Raw genomic sequence first — 20,340 nt, 5'->3', positions numbered from 1 at the left:
GAACATTAAAGAAACAAGATACACTGTAATGCGTTGCAGTTGTACCCACCGCACACTGCATTGGAATCATTTTTGGTTAATTATTGTGTATGCCTGCAATGAAAATTCACCGATCATATTTAAGATTTGATGCAAACTTGCTAAGGCTCGCTTTGTACAAAATTTTACCATTTTTGATGGAAATTCTACAAAAAACAGCAGTCCCTCGTCAAACTGTACACAAATGTGTTTACAAAGAATTGCACTGAACAAGTGTTTGTGGCTGGAAGAGTACAAATGTGGGCTCCTGTCTCACTGGTTGTTTTCAGTCAAACGTGAAAAAATATGGGAAAACTTAGCGATGATAGTCAGCCGGCCATATTTATCCACCGCTCCTGCGGCGAATCCTCCACCGCTGCGGCGTTGGAACCACCGCTTCTGCGAAAGCTATGGCCAAGTGTGCAGTAGATAAGCGTTAATACAGCAAGATCTTACCTCTGGTAAAGAAAAACCGCGCATTTTTGTTTACACTTTCTGAGCTATATCTGATGTCCGTTTCCACAGTGTAAATGTAAATGGCGTCATAAACACACTAAAATGGATGCCTTCATGACCATTATTTAAAATTCAAACTGCCATACCTTTTCAGTAGTCCGGTTTTGAAAATTCTTTCAGCGTTATGAAAGGCTTTGAGGATGGCATTCATATAAAATTAACTTATTGTCCAGCATATCTTGCCCTTTAGAGTCGAATGACACATTTTGACATGTCTGTCATACATACTACGTTGATTTCTTATTTAGAAACACACATGATAAGTTTATATATATGGAAATATCAAAACATGTAGAAAAAGCAGTGTATATTCATTTTGGAATATATAAGGAAAGGTGACCAGCATTAAGTTTGTAGTAGAGCAGTAACAGCAGTAATTTACTGCTGCTGCTACTGTTGTACGAGATACATTATGAAGTCAATTTTAACAAGTAATGCAATTATGTGACATCGAAAAATGTTCAAATCTGTTTAAAATAGTATTTTTGGTGTTTTTTATGTCTCAGGAATTGACCCCACCTGACCCAGATTTGAACTTGACCTATGGATCATCAAGATTAACATTGTGACCAAGTTTCATTAAGATATGGTCATAAATGTGGCCTCTAGAGTGTTAACTAGCTTTTCCCTTGATTTGACCTAGTGACCTAGTTTTTGACCCTACATGACCCAGATTCAAACTGGACCTTGAGATCATCAAGATTAACATTCTGACCAAGTTTCATGAAGATATAGTCTTAAATGTGACCTCTACAGTGTTAACAAGCTTTTCCTTTGATCTGACCTGGTGACCTAGTTTTTGACCCCAGATGACCCAATATCGAACTCATCCAAGATTTTATTCAGGGTAACATTCTGACCAAGTTTCATTAAGACTGGGCCAAAATTGTGACCTCCAGAGTGTTAACAAGCTTTTCCTTTGATTTGACCTGGTGACCTACTTTTTGACCCCAGATGACCCAATATCGAACTCTTCCAAGATTTTATTGAGGGTAACATTCTGACCAAGTTTCATTAAGATTAGGTCAAAATTGTGACCTCTAGAGTGTTAACAGTCAAATTGTTGACGACGAATGAACGGACGGACACAGGGCGATCACAAAAGCTCACCTTAAGCACTTCGTGCTCAGGTGAGCTAAAAATGTTGGGGGGAGGGATGCTGCATGATTGGGGTGACTGGGTGGAGGAGCCAGATGGGGGAAGGGTACAACTTTGCAAGTTGATAAAAATTCATGGAACATTTGAAAAATTTTTAAATAAGGAATGAAGAAAAAAAATAATTTTTTTGGGGGGGGGGGGGGGGGGGGGGGGGGGGGGGGAAGGGGTGTGACCAAGGCCGTGGCAGTGACCAGGTGTGGATAACATGTTTACAATAAATGGAAAAAAATGAAAGAAGTTTAATGAAATTCTACCAACTGGCTAGTTTGTTATGTACAAATATGTGGATTTTTAAACAAAGGGCAATATGTCTGGTTACAAAAGAGATCTTGACGAAACTGTGTGTGCACTACCACATTATGGTGATCTAAATTCAGTTTAAAGTGACATAGTTCTAGGTCAAATATATCACAAGTTATGAAGCAGAAATTGCCATATTTATAGTACTCTGGTGTTACTTAGGCAATCTGACTGAAACTTGATGGGCCGCATAAGCCCAAAGTGGTAAACGATGTATATGAAGTTTTATTTAAATATTCCCAATCACTTCCTAGATATGGCTCCAGAAGGAAGGACGGACGGACAACGCCAAAACTATATCCCTCCGCCTTCAGCGGGGGATAACAAATATTTGAGCAATATGATGAAAGTCAGTACTACTATTTCATCAATCAATTGATTGTTTTTCAATACTCAGACTGTGCCTTCAGTTCAGGTTACACCACAGAAACAAGTTTTTTAATACTCAGACTGTGCCTTCAGTTCAGGTAACACCACAGAAACAAGTTTTTCAATACTCAGACTGTGCCTTCAGTTCAGGTAACACCACAGAAACCTGTAGACTGTACGTTTAGTTCAGAGTCCTGGTATTGACAAGTCCAACTGCCGTTGAATATCTGTGTGTCCCTGAAGCAACACAGACTGAATCACCTACATTCAGCAGTTCATGTCAAACAGTTCTGTTCAAAAGGTATGTTATGTGCTCGGTGAGTTTCAGACATGGTATTTGTGCTCAATTATTAGCTACTAATATATACTCGACAATATCTGGTGAATTTTCCACTTTTTTTATTTCTATGCAAAATGTGACAACAATTTATTGGAACATTTGGTCTTCGCTAATTTAACAATAAATAGAAAATAAATAACACCACACTGTATATCCCAAATGTACTTTTGAGATTAATATCAAAATTGTTTTGTACATATCCATAGACTATAAACTAGTGAAATAAGTTGAATTTTCTTTTCTGTCTAATAAATTCTAGGTAGAAACCTTGCATGAATAGTTTAGTTTGATCATATTTTATTGTATATGCATATGTCACATTTTTTAAACAAATACATACAAATGGGTTGGGCCAACGTTTTCCAACATTACCTAGGGCCCTCCCTAATGTACATGAAATATGCCATGCAACAATAACAATACATGTACTTGCTGAAGAATGCCTTTCAATAAACATCTGCTGCAAAATTAATTCCTATAAAAGCAGAAGAATACAGATTGTTTACATGCAGTTAAAATTCATGATTCAGATATAACATGGAACTTTTACATAAAAATGTTCCCTCTGTGATTACAAAAACTATCCCTTACCCAATGAAGTCAAAACTGCAGTTTTAAAACCTTCTGGTGTCCAAAATGGAAAATATCCTATCAAAGTTTTATCATAAATTCAATACTAATCAAGATGTTCTGAACATTTTAAAGTTCCTTTCACCACCATCAGAGTTTTAAGACTGTTGTATAATGTACATGTATCATATAGTCTTACATTTAAAGAGAAATCCAGGAGAAACTTTGATACAGAAAACATGGACCAAACAGTTGCAATAGTATTGTACCTTGTAACATTACAGGGAAAATTTAAATTAATTATATTCTAATGATTAAAAAACATACACTTTATATTCTGCATAAAGCATGTTTGTTTCTTTGTGACCACAACATAAAATTGCCAGTCTAGTACAATGGTAGGTGTTTTAGTGCCTGAAACAAGTGTCCCTTACTGGTAGCTGTTTGAGATCTAGCTTTAACAAATGTATAAATATATATGACGTACAATGTAAATAGCGTATCAAAGTAGTAATTCTCTTAATGGCGAAATGAAATGAAATTTTCCTTATATTTTTTAAGTTTTCACTGGATCCAAATTTTGTCATATTTTTAAGTACTTGCTGCCATAGTAACCACAGTTAACAAGAAAAACTTCTTCATAATGCCCTCCTATGTATATATCACGTTTCATGCAAAAATGTCTAACAGTTGTATTTCTGAAGTTTTCAGGAAATCCATTTTTTGTTATATTTTTTTTAAGTACTTCTTACTACAGTGACCCACCTTTTCCTTAAGATAGAAACCAACCATTTCATTTTTTACCGACTAAATCACATTCAATTTAAGTTTTTTTTATTAACATTGTATCCAATACCGTCTGAAAATTATTCAACTTTCTATTTAACATAGAAAATAATTTGCAAGTAACGGACTGACCACTGTACAATAGGATGCGCAGTAACAACTGTCAGAAATATCCCTATGTGTGACTAAACACATTCTTAGTTCAAGTGATATATGTTTATTAATATAACCAAATGCATTCCAAGTTCATGTATTCAATTCCTACCATAAACATACTTTTACTGCAATTCTTAGTGGGGCGTAGGTTCAAGCCCTACTGGGACCAATTTCCCCGCCCCCCTTTTTTTTCTAGTAAGTTTTTACTTCTTTCAAGACTTATCATTGATTTCTTGTACAAAAATGGAAAAAGATGAATCTTATAAGCAATTTCTTGGTGTTAAAGGTGAATTTACTACTTAAACAGAAGGGGTAGAGTTACACATCTTTAAAAATATTGAGTTACACGCGGTGAAAGTTCTCTATATTGCTTTCACTCTTAGATTATATATTGTGGAAGAAATTTAGGTAGGTTTTACGTCTGCCCTAAGGTTATTTTTAAATGGAGTAAGCAAAATTCAAAACAGAAACACAGCATTCGGCCTTATTTTTTCAATGTTGAAGTATGAATTCTGTCTCATTAAATCCGTTTACCTGAGGCACCATAGAAAAAATGATACTGACATTTCTATTTTGTATTTTATAACTGTTTACCAATAGTTTGATGTTTTTTTATTAAAATTAATGGTAAAATGAGTTCTCTGCAAACGTTTTGGATAGTGGCTATCACTTTGAAATTTGTCTCTACTTGAGCTTGAGGAGATACCATAAGTTATACAAAATTTATAAAAAACGGCATGGTAAAAGTTGTTTAAAAATTGCAAAATAGTGCAAAACACGGTTACCTTTCAGAATATACCAAGCAAAGGCCATTTTGTAAACATTACTATTAGTGATCTAATACCTTAAGTGTGGCCAAACACATTCTATGTTCATGTGACACAATCATGTGTTTTAAGTGTAACCAAATGCGTTCTAAGTTCATGTGATACATGTATATTAAGTGTAACAGAATGTGTTCTAATATCACTCTTGAACATTAGGTGTAAAATAACACATTTTAAATTCTTACAATACTTGCATACTCTAATTCATTTAAAAATCAAACAATACTTGTGTATTCTACTAGTGTATCCTATTTCAAGCACATACATGATTAAGCATAACACACTGCATTATATTAAACAAGAGCACCACAATGCAGAGCAATATACGCCCAAAGGTATGACCTTTGACCCCTAAATGTGACCTTGACCTTGAAGCCAGCCATCCGAAACATGCTCTCTGTATGTCATCCCGATGTTGTGAACATTTGTGCCAAGTTTTTTAAAAATCCTTCAAGCAGTTCAAGAGTTTCAGAGTGGAAACGAAACAAAGTCATATGACCTTTGACCCCTAAGTGTAACCTTGACCTTGAAGCGAGCCATCCAAAACATGCGCTCTGCATGTCGTCTCAATGTGGTAAACATTTGTGTCAAGTTTCTTAGAAAACTTTCAAAGGGTTCAAAATTTACACAGCGGACACGAGATTGCTAACAGATGGACAGACAAGACGCACACCGGTCTCATAACACAATACGTCCCTTGGGGTGTATAATAAAGCATGATGTAATAATGAACTTTCCTCAACCTTATTATATCAAATTACTCTTTTAAAAGAAATAGCAGCAACTAAAATGAGTATACATGTTGTGATTGTCATCTATTATTCATTTGTTTTACAGTGTTCTAGTTAGAAAAAATGTCTTAGATGCTATATAACTACATTTAATATCTGTATCTGTCAAGATCATTCCTAAGAAATATTTAAATGAATATAAACATGTAAATATACAAGCAAATTACAATTTAGAGCACCCAACACACATTCTTTGATGTATACATTACTTACAAATTAATATACTTCACCTACTATGCATTTTTTAATTCCTGATTAGAACACCAAACACCTTATTTTGTATACGAGAATATATTTACAAGAAACAATAATAACATTATAAAACATGTATGCAGATAAAAACAGTCCAATTAATAACTAATAAACTTGATGACTTTTTAACAATAAATCTGTTGTCTTAAATATAATCACTTTTACTATACGATTAATTATACCAACATAAAGTCTGTAAAGGACGTGGCTTGTATTTCAAATAAATAAAAATATGATCCGACAGAAAACAACTTTCCTTTAGTAACTGTTAGAATGCAATCCTTTAACATTTGTTTGTCTGGGCTTGTTTCCTAATATTCATGACCTCATGACCCAGTCCTATATTTTTTTTTTTTGAAAAAGCTATAAATTAAATGACAACAACCCTTTTAAAATAAAATTGCAAACTACTTACAATAACATAATTTTTCTATATATTTCAAACATTTTATTACTCTTTTGGAGCAATAAATCTTACCTGTAAAAGAAGGGCAGTAATCAATGTGAACAAGAATGATATGACATTTCCAAGGCATATAAAATGAAACTGTTCCTATTCGTAATGTTAGTATGTTTTGTTTAAAACACATTTTTGTGCATGGAAGTATATAATTAAAGGGTCATTTTAACAGTAGCTTGACAAAATACAACTTCCCACATCATATTACTGTTATAATAATCATATTATATATATATATATATATATATCTGCACATACCAAATAGATATGTACTGTCTGTTTTACTGTCCCCTCCCCACTCATTTATCAAGTTTTTGACATGCTAAAGATAAAAGGTAAGGGTAGATTTCTCGGAAGCACAGAGCACCACAAACACAGCCACATATTTGCAAAGTAAGCCCACAACAAAAGCTTGTATCTCTCGACTCAGGTTTCAATGCCTGTTATTGCTTTTCAGCTGTACCTTAGCAATATATGGTATAAAATTAAACTTAACAGCAGGGCTCCGGAAATTTACCGGTTTGTTGGTTTTGGACCGATTTTTTACTTTTCAGACCAATTCATGAAGTGAAAAAACGAAAACATCAGTCCGATAAAAATGGAAAAGTATAAATTTCGGTCTGAAATCTCAATACACTATCAACTGCCAAGCAGAGAATTGTTGATAGCACCCTCAGATAATCAATAAATGTGTCAAACGTTCTGATTGTCATCATTAGCCGATGGGTTGTTTTGTTTCAAAAGGCTGTGTGAAGATGGGCAAAAAAACAAATGGTCATTGCATTTAATGAGATATCACACAGGAAACTAATATAAATATTTTTTCTAATTACTTGGTTTGTAAAAATTACATGATTAATTTCAGTCCGGCTGAAACAAGTACAGAAAATCGTCTTTGCAACCAGACTGTACAAAAAAATGGACTGGCAAACCCGAATGATAAAGAAAATAGGAGTGGCGGACCGGCCAGTTTATCGTCTTAAAAAAACGTGTTCCAAAAAAAAAAAAAAAATTGTTACAGCAGAAAAGAATATATAAGTTTACAAAACATAGTTGCTTACTGAAGTACTACGCCAGTGAAATGAAATATCCATGTAGATTGATTGGTACCATGATTAGGACGGCCGACCCACGTGACCTTTTGGTACCCTACGCATGGGAAATTCGATCTCCACGTTCACATAACCTTCACATTTGGTCCGTGGCAGAGTACTCTAAAATACACTGAGGGTGTTTGACAGAGACAATGTTGAGTAAATCTCTTTGATGCATTGTATTTTGTAAATATCTGTCAAATAATGAGGAAACATCACAAAGTTCCTGCTGTGTATACGGTACCGGTTGCGTTGGCTTTTAGACTATTTAGGTAAAAACACGGTGCCAAGAAAACAATGCATCGGCAATTTTATCCTTGCAAGTATTTTCTCAGAAAAACATAAAAATTTAAACAAAGTAGCGATCAAATATAACACTGAATGACCGTTTTCATTGTATGCATTGTATGGTAACTCGCGGTAACCAGTAAATCATTTTAAATGCATGACATATTAATTTCTTTACTCTGTCACATTTTACAAGTATATGCATAATGCATAATACGGTGGGTGGGGTACCGACAATGTCGTGATTTTGTTTTGGACCGACTGAGTTTTCAAAATTTCTGGAGCCCTGCTTAACAGTGTCCCTGAATTCTTTGCCTTACTAAAGTTTGCTATAGTAAAGGAGACACCTCTAAAATGTATGCCAAATTTGGTAATTCCTGTAGTAAAATGATTTTTGTTAAATTTTCAAAATATCTTTTAAATTTATCATCAAACAACATTCTGGCTGGATATTTTTTCCATTGAAAATTTTGGCAATTTTGTACACCAATTTTTTCAAAAACTTTAATTCTGGCTTTCTTTGTTGACAGACAGTCATAATATTTTAAGGACCTCTTTATTAGCAGAAAACGTAACATTTCCAAGCAAAAATTCTCATAACAAATAATTTTTTGAAACTGCAGTTAAAAAAATTGGCATTCTTAGATATATTTCAAAGAAGTAATAACATCCTACTGCCACTGTTTCTTGTAAAATAAAGCATTAATTCAAGTAAAACTGTGTTACAGAGTAGGTGGATTAAACTGCATGTCTCAGGCTACTTATTTCTTTACCATCTATGGGTACATTCTTCCAAATATATTAGTATTTAAATATGCATTGTTTAAGCCAAAAGTAATTCAACATGAACATTTGAAATTATTAAAATACAGCAACAAAGTTTTATATATACTGTGGTACTGAGTTCTGTTCACATAAAAGGCAAAGTATGCATATTGTTGAGTATTCTTTCTTTATCAAACCCTTTCCATAAAATTTCGGTAGCTATTCATGTTTTCAAAGAATTCTGTTGTGAATTTCTTCTACATCTTCTATGACTCACTGAATCGAGCTGGGATTATCACTGTTAGCTGCACTGAGTACATGATAAATACTGGTGTCAGTCGTTAATTGTGAGCTGAGCAAATCCTATCAATGACTTATCACATGGTGCTTCATTTTGTGCACAACCAGAATTCTGAAAAGAAAAACACAGCTTGGTTTCTAGTGCATTTATAATCAAGAGCATTTCTGCATTTTGATTTTATTTTATGCACAATAGGAATTTTCGCCTAGCTTCTGATGTTTCATAGTTCTTAAAGGGCCATCTCTATCCCATAAGCGGATAGAATTATGGTTTCAAGGACAGTGTCACTTGATGCGAAATGTTGCAAGTTGTTAAATGCAATTGGCTCTTGTGTTCATAGAAAATTGATGAACAACATAAGGACTCAACAAGAAAATGATTTTCAATCAAGGGGCAGTTTGCTAAAAAACTTGGGTGCATTATGTTGCTTTATAATAGGTTTAAGCTTAGTGGTGAAAATGTTGAGTTTCAACACAGACTTAATCCTTTGATAGTTTTAGACAAGTTACTAAACATAAAACTTGAAAACCAACTAGAAATTTTGATAATTTTGACAGTCCAAAAGGGCCTATAAATTTTGCAAAAAAGCTCAACATTTGTTCTTGTATACAGCTCAATACATGGTGAACCATAGTTTCTGAAGGTGTTTATAAATTAGCATATGATGATTGAAAAAAGATGAACCTACCATATAAACTTCACCCAAGAACCTTTGTTTTCTAACCAAAAATGGGGACAATAAACTGGAAAAAAATATAGTTACTGCTTCTGATGACAGTCTGCATATGATGAACAATTTTCCTACTTTTCCAAAGCAATGTAGCTTGATATTCCAGGAGAAAAGTTTCTATAACATAAAACTTAACAAAACTTTAATTCAAATGTAAAAAGGGGCCATAAATCTTGCAAAAAGATGTTATGTTTCTTCATCAGGGTAGTTATGATGGAACAGTATTCCAAGTTTCAAAAGAATAGCTTTGATAGTTTAGGAGAAAAGCTGACCTAAACATAAAACTTAACCAGGCAACGCCGACGCCGACGCCGACAACCGCTCAAGTGATGACAATAACTCATCATTTTTTTCAAAAAATCAGATGAGCTAATAATATGGTTTTAAGGCTCTAGGTGAAATATATTTGAGATATATGCAACACAGACTTTTAATCACTATCTGCATATTTTTGACTAAGTTATCTCAAACAAAACCCTTGGTGCACAACTTCACATGCTTACGCACAAATTCGGATGGATAGACAGATGTATGGACAGACAAGGGCAAGTGCCTCCATCCCAACAATTTTTGGGGACACAAAAATGTTCTCAACATTTGGCAGGAATACACCTCCAAAACACCTCCTGTGACCAGTAGTTTCTGAGAGGATGTTTATTTAAATTATGGACAATGGATGATTGACAAAGGATGATGGATGCAGGACCATCTACCCATACTAATAGCTCACCCTGAACCTTTGGTTCATGTAACTGAACTAAAAATCTGTATGGGCAGACACAAAACATAGGAAAATTTATAAATATATTTATAACTCTTGTGATGCAAATAAGAAATGCAATTTCTTACTTTATCTTTTACAACAAAGTCAATGCTACCTTGATATTCCCCAGAGAAAACGTTTCTATAATGCATATTTATCTTACCCCACTTTACAAAACTTTGAATTACAAAATTAAAAAGAGCAGCCAGAATCATCCTTGATTAAAGTTTTGATTTTCCATCTGATGATTTATTCAAAGAACTGAACTGGATGAAATTCTGCATTATAAGAAATCCTTACATTAATTTAAGATCAGAATGGAATAAATGTCTTGAACTACTGAAACTAAATTTAGAACTGTACAGAAAATCCCTTGAATACTCTGGACCAATCTGGAACTCTTGAACAGTTCAAAAGATCCTTTTTGACGAACTGGAGTAAGAACTAGAGATGCTTTTGAGAAAAGGGCATGTCTCCCACAACTGCCTAATCATCTAAATAGTAAGTCAGTCTTTATATACTGTTTACTTAGAGCACATGCGCATGCGCTTTTTTAACACCAAAAGGACCCCTGTACCACATTTAAAAGTAGAATAGGAGTCCTTTTGATGTGAAAAATGTGCAAGAAATCTGAGCATTTTTTGGTAATTCAAGGGCCATAATTCCGAAATGCCTGGGCCGATTTGGCTAGTTATCGAACTTGGCTGATCACTTATTGGCAAACACATTTCTGTCGAGCCCGCTTGCGGAAGCAAAGACATAGTTGTCCAAATAGCTGTTCGGTATATGTGCGTGCGTCCGTCCGGATTTGTTTGTCCTGACCATAACTTCGACATGCATGGAGCAATCTTTTTTATATTTGGCACGAATGTAAACCTCAGTGAGACGGCGTGTCATGCACAAACTCCAGGTTCCTATCTCAAAGGTCAAGGTCACACTTAGAGGTCAAAGGTCAAATTCAATAATGACTTTGTCCAGAGCATTTCTTCTTCATGCATGGAGGGATTTTGATGTAACTTGGCGCAATTGTTCACCATCATGAGACGGAGCGTCATGCGCAAGAATCAGGTCCCTAGGTCTAAGGTCAAGGTCACACTTAGAGGTCAAAGGATACAAGAATGACAACTTTTTCCGGAGCATTTCTTCTTCATGCATGGAGGGATTTTGATGTAAATTGGCACAAATGTTCACCACCATGAGACGGAGTGTCATGCGCAAGAACCAGGACCCTAGGTCTAAGGTCAAGGTCACACATAGAGGTCAAAGGTCAGATACAAGAATGACATTGTCCGGAGCATTTCTTTTTTATGCATAGAGGGATTTTGATGTAACTTGGTACAATTGTTCACCATCATGAGACAAAGTCTAGAATTACTTCCCTTTGTTGTTACTATAAATAGCTTATATTGTAACTTTTTTTATTACTGGTCATAGGGAAAAATCAAGACCACTTTTCTGTAGTACAACATGGCATGTTACATCCAATTTTGAGGTGTATTTTGACCTATCTCTCTTTATTTTTTTTTTTTTTTTTTTTTTTTTTTGGATTTAACGTCGCACCGACACATGATAGGTCATATGGCGACTTTCCAGCTTTAATGGTGGAGGAAGATCCCAGGTGCCCATCTGTGCATTATTTCATCACAAGCGGGCACCTGGGTTGAACCATCGACCTTCCGTAAGCCAGCTGGATGGCTTCCTCACATGAAGAATTCAACACCCCGAGTGAGGCTCAAACCCACATCGATGAGGGGCAAGTGATTTGAAGTCAGCGACCTTAACCACTCGGCCACGGAGGCCCCCTGACCTATCTCTACTGGTAAGGATTTTTATGTGGACTTGAATATTTTTTTTTTTTTCAAAGATTTACTTCCCTTTGTTGTTACTACAAATAACTTATATTGTAACTTTTTGCAATCTTTTTTATATTTGGCATAAATGATTGCCTCAATGAGACAGAGTGTCGTGTGCAACTCCCAGTCCTTTTGACAGCTGATGGACTCAACATGTTGCCCGTGCGCATCTAGTGTTCAAGTTTGGTGAAGATCGGATGAGAAATGTTCGACTTAGTGCGGACAAGCTTTGTGACAGACAGACAGACTGACAGACAGGAGTAAATCAATATGTCTCCCTCACCACTGTGTGGTGGGAGACATAACAGTAATATTACATATGCTTAGATTGTCACATTAACATGCAATTCTAGATATCTTTTATCATATTTTATTTTGTCTACTGTAGAAGATCTATACATCTTGTCATTATACTTGTTAATATTGTACATACTTTTGAGGCTCACTTGGAAGATTGGGCTTGCCAAATTACGTTGCCTCAATAAATAAAGTGGTTATTATTATTATTCACTTACTAAAGCTTACTTAAGCAAAGGCTTTTCAGCATTCTGTTATCAAGACTTTTCTGCAAGTTGGCTGCAACTGAAAAAGAAATAATGACCTTGAAATCAACAAGTTTATGTAAGTTCAAGAGCACATATCAGTATTAACCCATCAATAGTAACGTAAACACATTTCTGAATATTTTGTAGGCAATAAAAGTAAACTCTACCCATTTCACAGACTGTAATAGTAAAGCTTCACACATTTCACAGACTGTAATAGTAAAGCTTCACACATTTCACAGACTGTAATAGTAAAGCTCCACACATTTCACAGACTGTAATAGTAAAGCTTCACACTTTTAACAGACTGTAATAGTAAAGCTTCACACATTTCACAGACTGTAATAGTAAAGCTTCACACATTTCACAGACTGTAATAGTAAAGCTTCACACTTTTAACAGACTGTAATAGTAAAGCTTCACACATTTCACAGACTGTAATAGTAAAGCTTCACACTTTTAACAGACTGTAATAGTAAAGCTCCACACATTTAACAGACTGTACGGTAACCCAACACACATTTCACAGACTGTAACACTGAACCTCCATACATTTCACAGACTGTCATAGTAAAGCTTCACACATTTCACAGACTGTAATAGTAAAGCTTCACACTTTTAACAGACTGTAGTAGTAAAGCTTCACACATTTCACAGACTGTAATAGTAAAGCTTCACACTTTTAACAGACTGTAATAGTAAGGCTTCACACTTTTAACAGACTGTAATAGTAAAGCTTCACACTTTTAACAGACTGTAATAGTAAAGCTTCACACCTTTAACAGACTGTAATAGTAAAGCTTCACACTTTTAACAGACTGTAACAGTAACCCAACACACATTTCACAGACTGCAACAGTAAACTTCCACACATTTCACAGACTGTAACAGTAAAGCTTCACACTTTTAACAGACTGTAATAGTAACCCAACACACATTTCACAGACTGCAACAGTAAACTTCCACACATTTTACAGACTGTAACAGTAAAGCTTCACACATTTTACAGACTGTAACAGTAACCCAACACACATTTCACAGACTGCAACAGTAAACTTCCACACATTTCACAGACTGTAACAGTAAAGCTTCACAATTGCACAGACTGTTACAGTAAACCTCCACACATTTCACAGACTGTAACAGTAAAGCTGCAAACATTTTACAGACTGTAACACTTCAACACATTTCACAGATTGTAACAGTAAAGCTGCAAACATTTCACAGACTGTAACAGTAAACTTCCACACATTTCACAGACTGTAACAGTAAAGCTCCACACATTTCACTGACTGTAACAGTAAAGCTCCACACAATTTACAGACTGTAACAGTAAAGCTCCTTACATTTCACTGACTGTAATAGTAAAGCTCCACACATTTTACAGACTGTAACAGTAAAGTTTCACACATTTCACCGACTGTAACAGTAAAGCTCCACACAATTTACAGACTTACATAAGCTCCACATTTACGACTGTAAAGTAAAGCTCCACACAATTTACAGACTGTAACAGTAAAGCTCCACATCACTATGTAATTAGACATTTAACAGTAAAAGTCTCCACACAATTTACAGACTGTAACAGTAAAGCTCACATTCACATAATTGTCAATTACAACTGTAACAGTAAAGCTCCACACATTTCACGACTGAACAGTTATACGCTGTAACAGTAAAGCTCCACACAATTTACAGACTGTAACAGTAAAGCTCCATACATTTTTCTGACTGTAATAGTAAAGCTCCACACAATTTACAGACTGTAACAGAAAAGCTCCATACATTTCACTTAGTGTAATAGTAAAGCTCCATACATTTTACAGACTAGAATAGTAAACCTCCACAAAATTTACAGACTGTAACAGTAAAGCTCCATACATTTCACTGAGTGTAATAGTAAAGCTCAACACATTTTACAGACTGGAACAGTAAAGCTCCACACATTTTACAGACTGGAACAGTAAACCTTCACACATTCACAGACTGTAACAGTAAAGCTCCACACAATTTACAGACTGTAACAGTAAAGCTCCTTACATTTCTCTGACTGTAATAGTAAAGTTCCACACATTTTACAGACTGGAACAGTAAACCTCCACACATTCACAGACTGTAACAGTAAAGCTCCATACATTTCACTGAGTGTAATAGTAAAGCTCCACACATTTTACAGACTGGAACAGTAAACCTCCACACAATTTACAGACTGTAACAGTAAAGCTCCATACATTTCACTGAGTGTAATAGTAAAGCTCCACACATTTTACAGACTGGAACAGTAAACCTCCACACATTCACAGACTGTAACAGTAAAGCTCCACACAATTTACAGACTGTAACAGTAAAGCTCCTTACATTTCTCTGACTGTAATAGTAAAGTTCCACACATTTTACAGACTGGAACAGTAAACCTCCACACATTCACAGACTGTAACAGTAAAGCTCAACACAATTTACAGACTGTAACAGTAAAGCTCCATACATTTCACTGAGTGTAATAGTAAAGCTCCACACATTTTACAGACTGGAACAGTAAACCTCCACACATTCACAGACTGTAACAGTAAAGCTCCACACAATTTAAAGACTGTAACAGTAAAGCTCCATACATTTCACTGAGTGTAATAGTAAAGCTCCACACATTTTACAGACTGGAACAGTTAACTTCCACACATTTCCCAGACTGTAACATTAAAGCTCCATATTATATATTTCACAGACTGTAACAGTAAAGCTCCACACATTTCACAGACTGTAACAGTAAAGCTCCAAACATTTCACAGACTGTAACAGTAAAGCCCCAGACATTTCATAGAGTGTAACAATAAAGCTCCAACATTTCACAGAGTGTAACAGTACAGTGCCACACATTTCACAGACTGTAACAGTACAGCGCCACACATTTCACAGACAGTAACAGTAAAGCTCCATACATTTTACAGACTGTAACAGTAAAGCTCCACACATTTCACAGACTGAACCTGTACAGCGCCACACATTTCACAGACTGTAACAGTAAAGCTCCACACATTTCACTGTCTGTAACAGTAACGCTCCACACATTTCACAGACTGTAACAGTACGGCGCCACACATTTCACTGACTGTAACAGTAACCCTCCACACATTTCACAGACTGTAACAGTAAACCTCCACACATTTCACAGACTGCAACAGTAAAACGCCACACATATCACAGACTGTAACAGTAAAGATCCACACATTTCACAGACTGAACCAGTACAGCGCCACACATTTCACAGACTGTAACAGTAAAGCTCCACACATAAACCATGGCTATATATAATTTATTTTATTTTTTTCGGTGGTTTATCGAAAAATAACGGTGAATTATATCCTGATAAACTCACTGGCCACTCAGTGAAAATTATCAAACCTGATACCCGGATTAACGTCAAAAAGTTTACCGAGCGTACTGAAAGCCGGAAACAATATGACGATGATGTTATTAAAATGATGTCATCTTTGCGATGCTTCCTGATAAAGTTTCCCGCAAATTTCGACATTTTATTGAAATAAACACAACAAAAGTAGAGTTTTAGACATAAAATAAACAGAAAAATTGTTGGTTTCGGTGTAATATCACGTTATAATTTCACCGAGTGGGCACCAAAAGTGATATTTTCACGAGGGGCGCAGCCACGAGTGAAAATAACAACTTTTGGTGTTCATGAGTGAAATTATCATGATATTACATCGATACCAACAATTTTTATCCTCTATATAATTCATGAAGACACTATGAAGTTTGAAAATGTCTGGAAATCTATCATTGGTGAATGCTTTCAAATGCTAATATCTGTATTTTAAAGATTTAAAGTGATATTATTTTTAAATTGGTAAGGAAAAATTAATAAAAAATACAACGCAATATTTGATCATATTTAAGGAAGATAATTAACAAGAGATCACAGAGTGATCTTGGCGCCCACCAATGTGCCATTTTTGAGTGTTCCAAATTTCAACACTTAATTACTAGCTCAAGGTCAAATTTCATTTCCATACAAAACACTGTGCATATGGTCCAAATTCGAAAGCTGTAGCTTGAGAAATGTGAAAGCAGGTCACTAGATCAATTTCAAGGACAAAGTTCTTTGTACACAAAACTATGCATGTGCATCAAGTTTGAAAACTGTAGCTTGAGAAATTTGGAAGTAGGTCACTAGGTCAATCTTAAGGTCGAAGTTTAATTTGGTATACAAAACAATGCAAGTGGTCCAAATTTGAAGGCCGTAGCTTGAGAAATGTGTAAGTAGGTCACTAGGTCAAAATCAAGGTCAAATTTCACTTCAGAACACAAATCTATGCATGTGGTCCGAATTTGAAGCCTGTACCTTCAAAAATGTGAAAGTAGGTCACTAGGTCAAAGTTTGTTTCGGTACACAATCCTATGCATGTGGTCTAAATTTGAAGCCTGTAGCTACAGAAATGTGAAAGTAGGTCACTAGGTCAATCTTAAGGTCAAAGTTCATTTCGGTACACAAAACTATGCAAGTGGTCCAAATTTGAAGGCTGTAGCTTGAGAAATGTAAAAGTAGGTCACTAGGTCAAAATCAAGATCAAATTTTACTTCGGAATACAAAACTATGCATGTGGTCCAAATTTGAAGCCTGTACCTTCAAAAATGTGAAAGTAAGTCACTAGGTCAATCTTAAGGTCAAAGTTCATTTCAGTACACAAAACTATGCAAGTGGTCCATATTTGAAGGCTGTAGCTTGAGAAATGTAAAAGTAGGTCACTAGGTCAAAATCAAGGTCAAATTTTATTTCAGTATACAAAACTATGCTTGTGGTCCAAATTTGAAGCCTGTACCTTCAAAAATGTGAAAGTAGGTCACTAGGTCAATGTGAAGGTCAAAGTTTTTTTCGGTACACAAAACTATGCATGTGGTCCAAATTTGAAGGCTGTAGCTTGAGAAATGTGAAAGTAGGTCACTAGGTCAAAATCAATGTCAAATTACATTTTGAAACACGAAACTATGCATATGGTCCAAATTTGATGCCTGTACCTTCAAAAATGTGGAAGTAGGTCACTAGGTCAAAATCAAGGTCAAAGTTTTTTCCAGTGCACAAAACTATGCATGTAGGTCAAAATCACTGTCAGATTTTACATTCGAAACCAAAATAAGCAAAATGGTCCGAAATTTGAGCTTAAGTTAAGAAATGAAGTGGTTCACTAGTCAAAATCATAGTTCAAATCTATGTAAGGTTTATTTGCCACTCAAAATTTCATGTGGTCAATTTGAATGTTGTATTGTTATGAAAAGAACATTTAAATCTTACTTTTCCCATTTATGCTATATGTACACCATTGTGAACGGGGCGGTGCTTATTTGAACTAGTGGGATCTATGTAAAAAATTTTAAGAATCGACTAGATGATGCCCAAATAATCGTTGATCAAAGCCGGTTTGGTTTGGACACAGAAAATTTTCAAATTTTTTCCGAAAATAGCTATGGTCAAACCTTAACAGGGCGGTGCTAGAAATTTGAAAGAGGTACTAGTTTCAAAATCAAGTAAACTCATTAAGGTTTATCTGCACTCAAAATATCAAGTCCCAACCTGTGGTTTTGGACTGAGTTTTCAAAGCTTTTCCCTATATAAGTCTATATAAACCATGTGACCCCCAGGGCGGGCCATATTTGACCCAGGGAATAATTTGAACAATTGGTAGAGGACCACTAGATGATGTTTCATACAAATATCAAAGCCCTAGGCTTGTGGTTTGGACAAGAAGTTTTCAAATTTTTCCCTAAAAATCTATGTAAAAAACATACAACCAGGGCGGCATAACTTGACCTAAGGTTAATTGAACATCTGATTTCAGGGACAACAATGTGGGTTCAATACATATTTGACAAAGTCTCAAATCCCCTGTGAGTTTTGGAAGGATACAAATTGTTATAGACGTCGTAAAACGGGTGACGACAGGCATGGCCAGGACGCAGATGAATTTAATAGCACTTTGATGATGTGAGGCTATAAAATATCAACTAGTGTGTTTGGACATTACATTTTCTAATAAACTTGTAAATTATAGAAATAACAAGGCCATAACTCACTCATAAATTGTTGAACCAGTCTGATTTCAGAGAAACAACTTGGGTATCAATGCATCATTCTGACAAAGTTTGGTCAAAATCCCCCCAGTAGTTTCTGAGGAGATGCGATAACGAGAAATTGTTAACGGACGGACGGACGGGATGACGAATGACGGATGGACCACGGACGCAGAGTGATTTTAATAGCCCACCATCTGATGATGGTGGGCTAATAAACAGATGAAATGCATGACACTTACATTGTACTAAAACAAGAGCTGTCTGTTGACAGCGCGCTCGCCTATTTGAAGAATTGATGGAAGTATGGGGTCAAAATATTACCAGAGATTTTCAGACAAAAGAAAAAGAATAGTTAAGACAAACAATGTACCTGAATTTCTGGATTTGGATAAGTCTTGCACTATATGGCAATGTGTGACCATGATGGTAAACAAGTGTTCAAAATTTCAAAACTTTATATCAAACAGTTTAGACAAAATATGGAATGGTATGGGAAACTTAACTATCTTCTATGTCAAAAAAGGGTCATTACTGAGTTAAAGTCATAGTCCTTGTCCTAGTTATGTAGTCTTGCCTACATATGTAGACCATGATGGTAAACAAGTGGCCAGAGTTTCAAAGCCATATGACAAACAGGTTTGGCAAAATATGGACTGGTATGAAAAACTTAACTGATTTCCAAGTCCAAAAAGGGCCATAATTCAGCCAAAATAGTTGAAAGAGTTATGACTTTTTATTGTATTCTTGCTTACAAATGGAAATCATTATGATAAACAAGTGCTCAAAGATTCAAAGCCACATGTCAAATAGTTTTGACAAAACATGGACTTGTATAAAAACTGAACGAATTTCCAAGTCCAAAAATGGCCATAGTTCAGCCAAAATAGTCAACAGAGTTATGTACTCTTGCCTGAAGATGGAAATCATGATGATAAACAATTGTACAACGTTTCAAAGCCACATGTCAAATAGCTTTAACAAAACATGGACTTGTACAAAAATTGTACCAATTTCCAAGTCCAAAAAGGGCCATAATTCAGCCAAAATAGTTGACAGAGTTATGATAAAAGTTTCAAAGCCATATGTCAAACACTTTACACAAAATGTGAACTGGTACAAAAAACTTAACCAAGATTTGTAAGTTAAAAAGGGCCATAATTCAGCCAAATTACTTGAAAGAGTTATGTACTCTTGCCTAAAACTGGACATAGTGATGGTACACAAGTGTTGAAAGTTTCAAAGTTTTATCTCAAAAGACTTTGTAAAAATGTGGACTGGTATGAAAAACTTAACCAAAGTGTGATGCTGCTGCCGACACCGTGGGGAGGAGGATAGCTCTACTTATTCTTCGAAAAGTAGAGTTAAAAACTTGCT

The 20,340-nt window shown here is 35.3% G+C and overlaps 1 protein-coding gene across 1 annotated transcript in view; it reads right to left on the bottom strand.

Annotated features, from left to right (window-relative positions):
* Positions 1 to 2,743: 2,743 nt before the first annotated feature.
* The window catches only part of LOC123531477 (serine/threonine-protein kinase OSR1-like), a 170,802-nt gene continuing 153,205 nt past the window's right edge, over positions 2,744 to 20,340 (bottom strand). The window contains exons 16-18 of the mRNA XM_053518113.1: positions 12,853 to 12,919; positions 9,680 to 9,734; positions 2,744 to 9,102 (exon numbers count right to left, since the gene is read on the bottom strand). Of these exons, the coding sequence (XP_053374088.1) occupies positions 9,025 to 9,102; positions 9,680 to 9,734; positions 12,853 to 12,919 (200 nt within the window). The 3' untranslated portion in view covers positions 2,744 to 9,024. The remainder of the gene's footprint in view (positions 9,103 to 9,679; positions 9,735 to 12,852; positions 12,920 to 20,340) is intronic.

The sequence above is a fragment of the Mercenaria mercenaria genome, chromosome 11 (genome assembly GCF_021730395.1).
Source record: "Mercenaria mercenaria strain notata chromosome 11, MADL_Memer_1, whole genome shotgun sequence".
In the NCBI taxonomy this organism is placed as follows: Eukaryota; Metazoa; Mollusca; class Bivalvia; order Venerida; family Veneridae; genus Mercenaria; species Mercenaria mercenaria.
The sequence above is the reverse complement of the archived record's forward strand: the minus strand, read 5'-3'. Positions and strand labels throughout refer to the sequence as shown.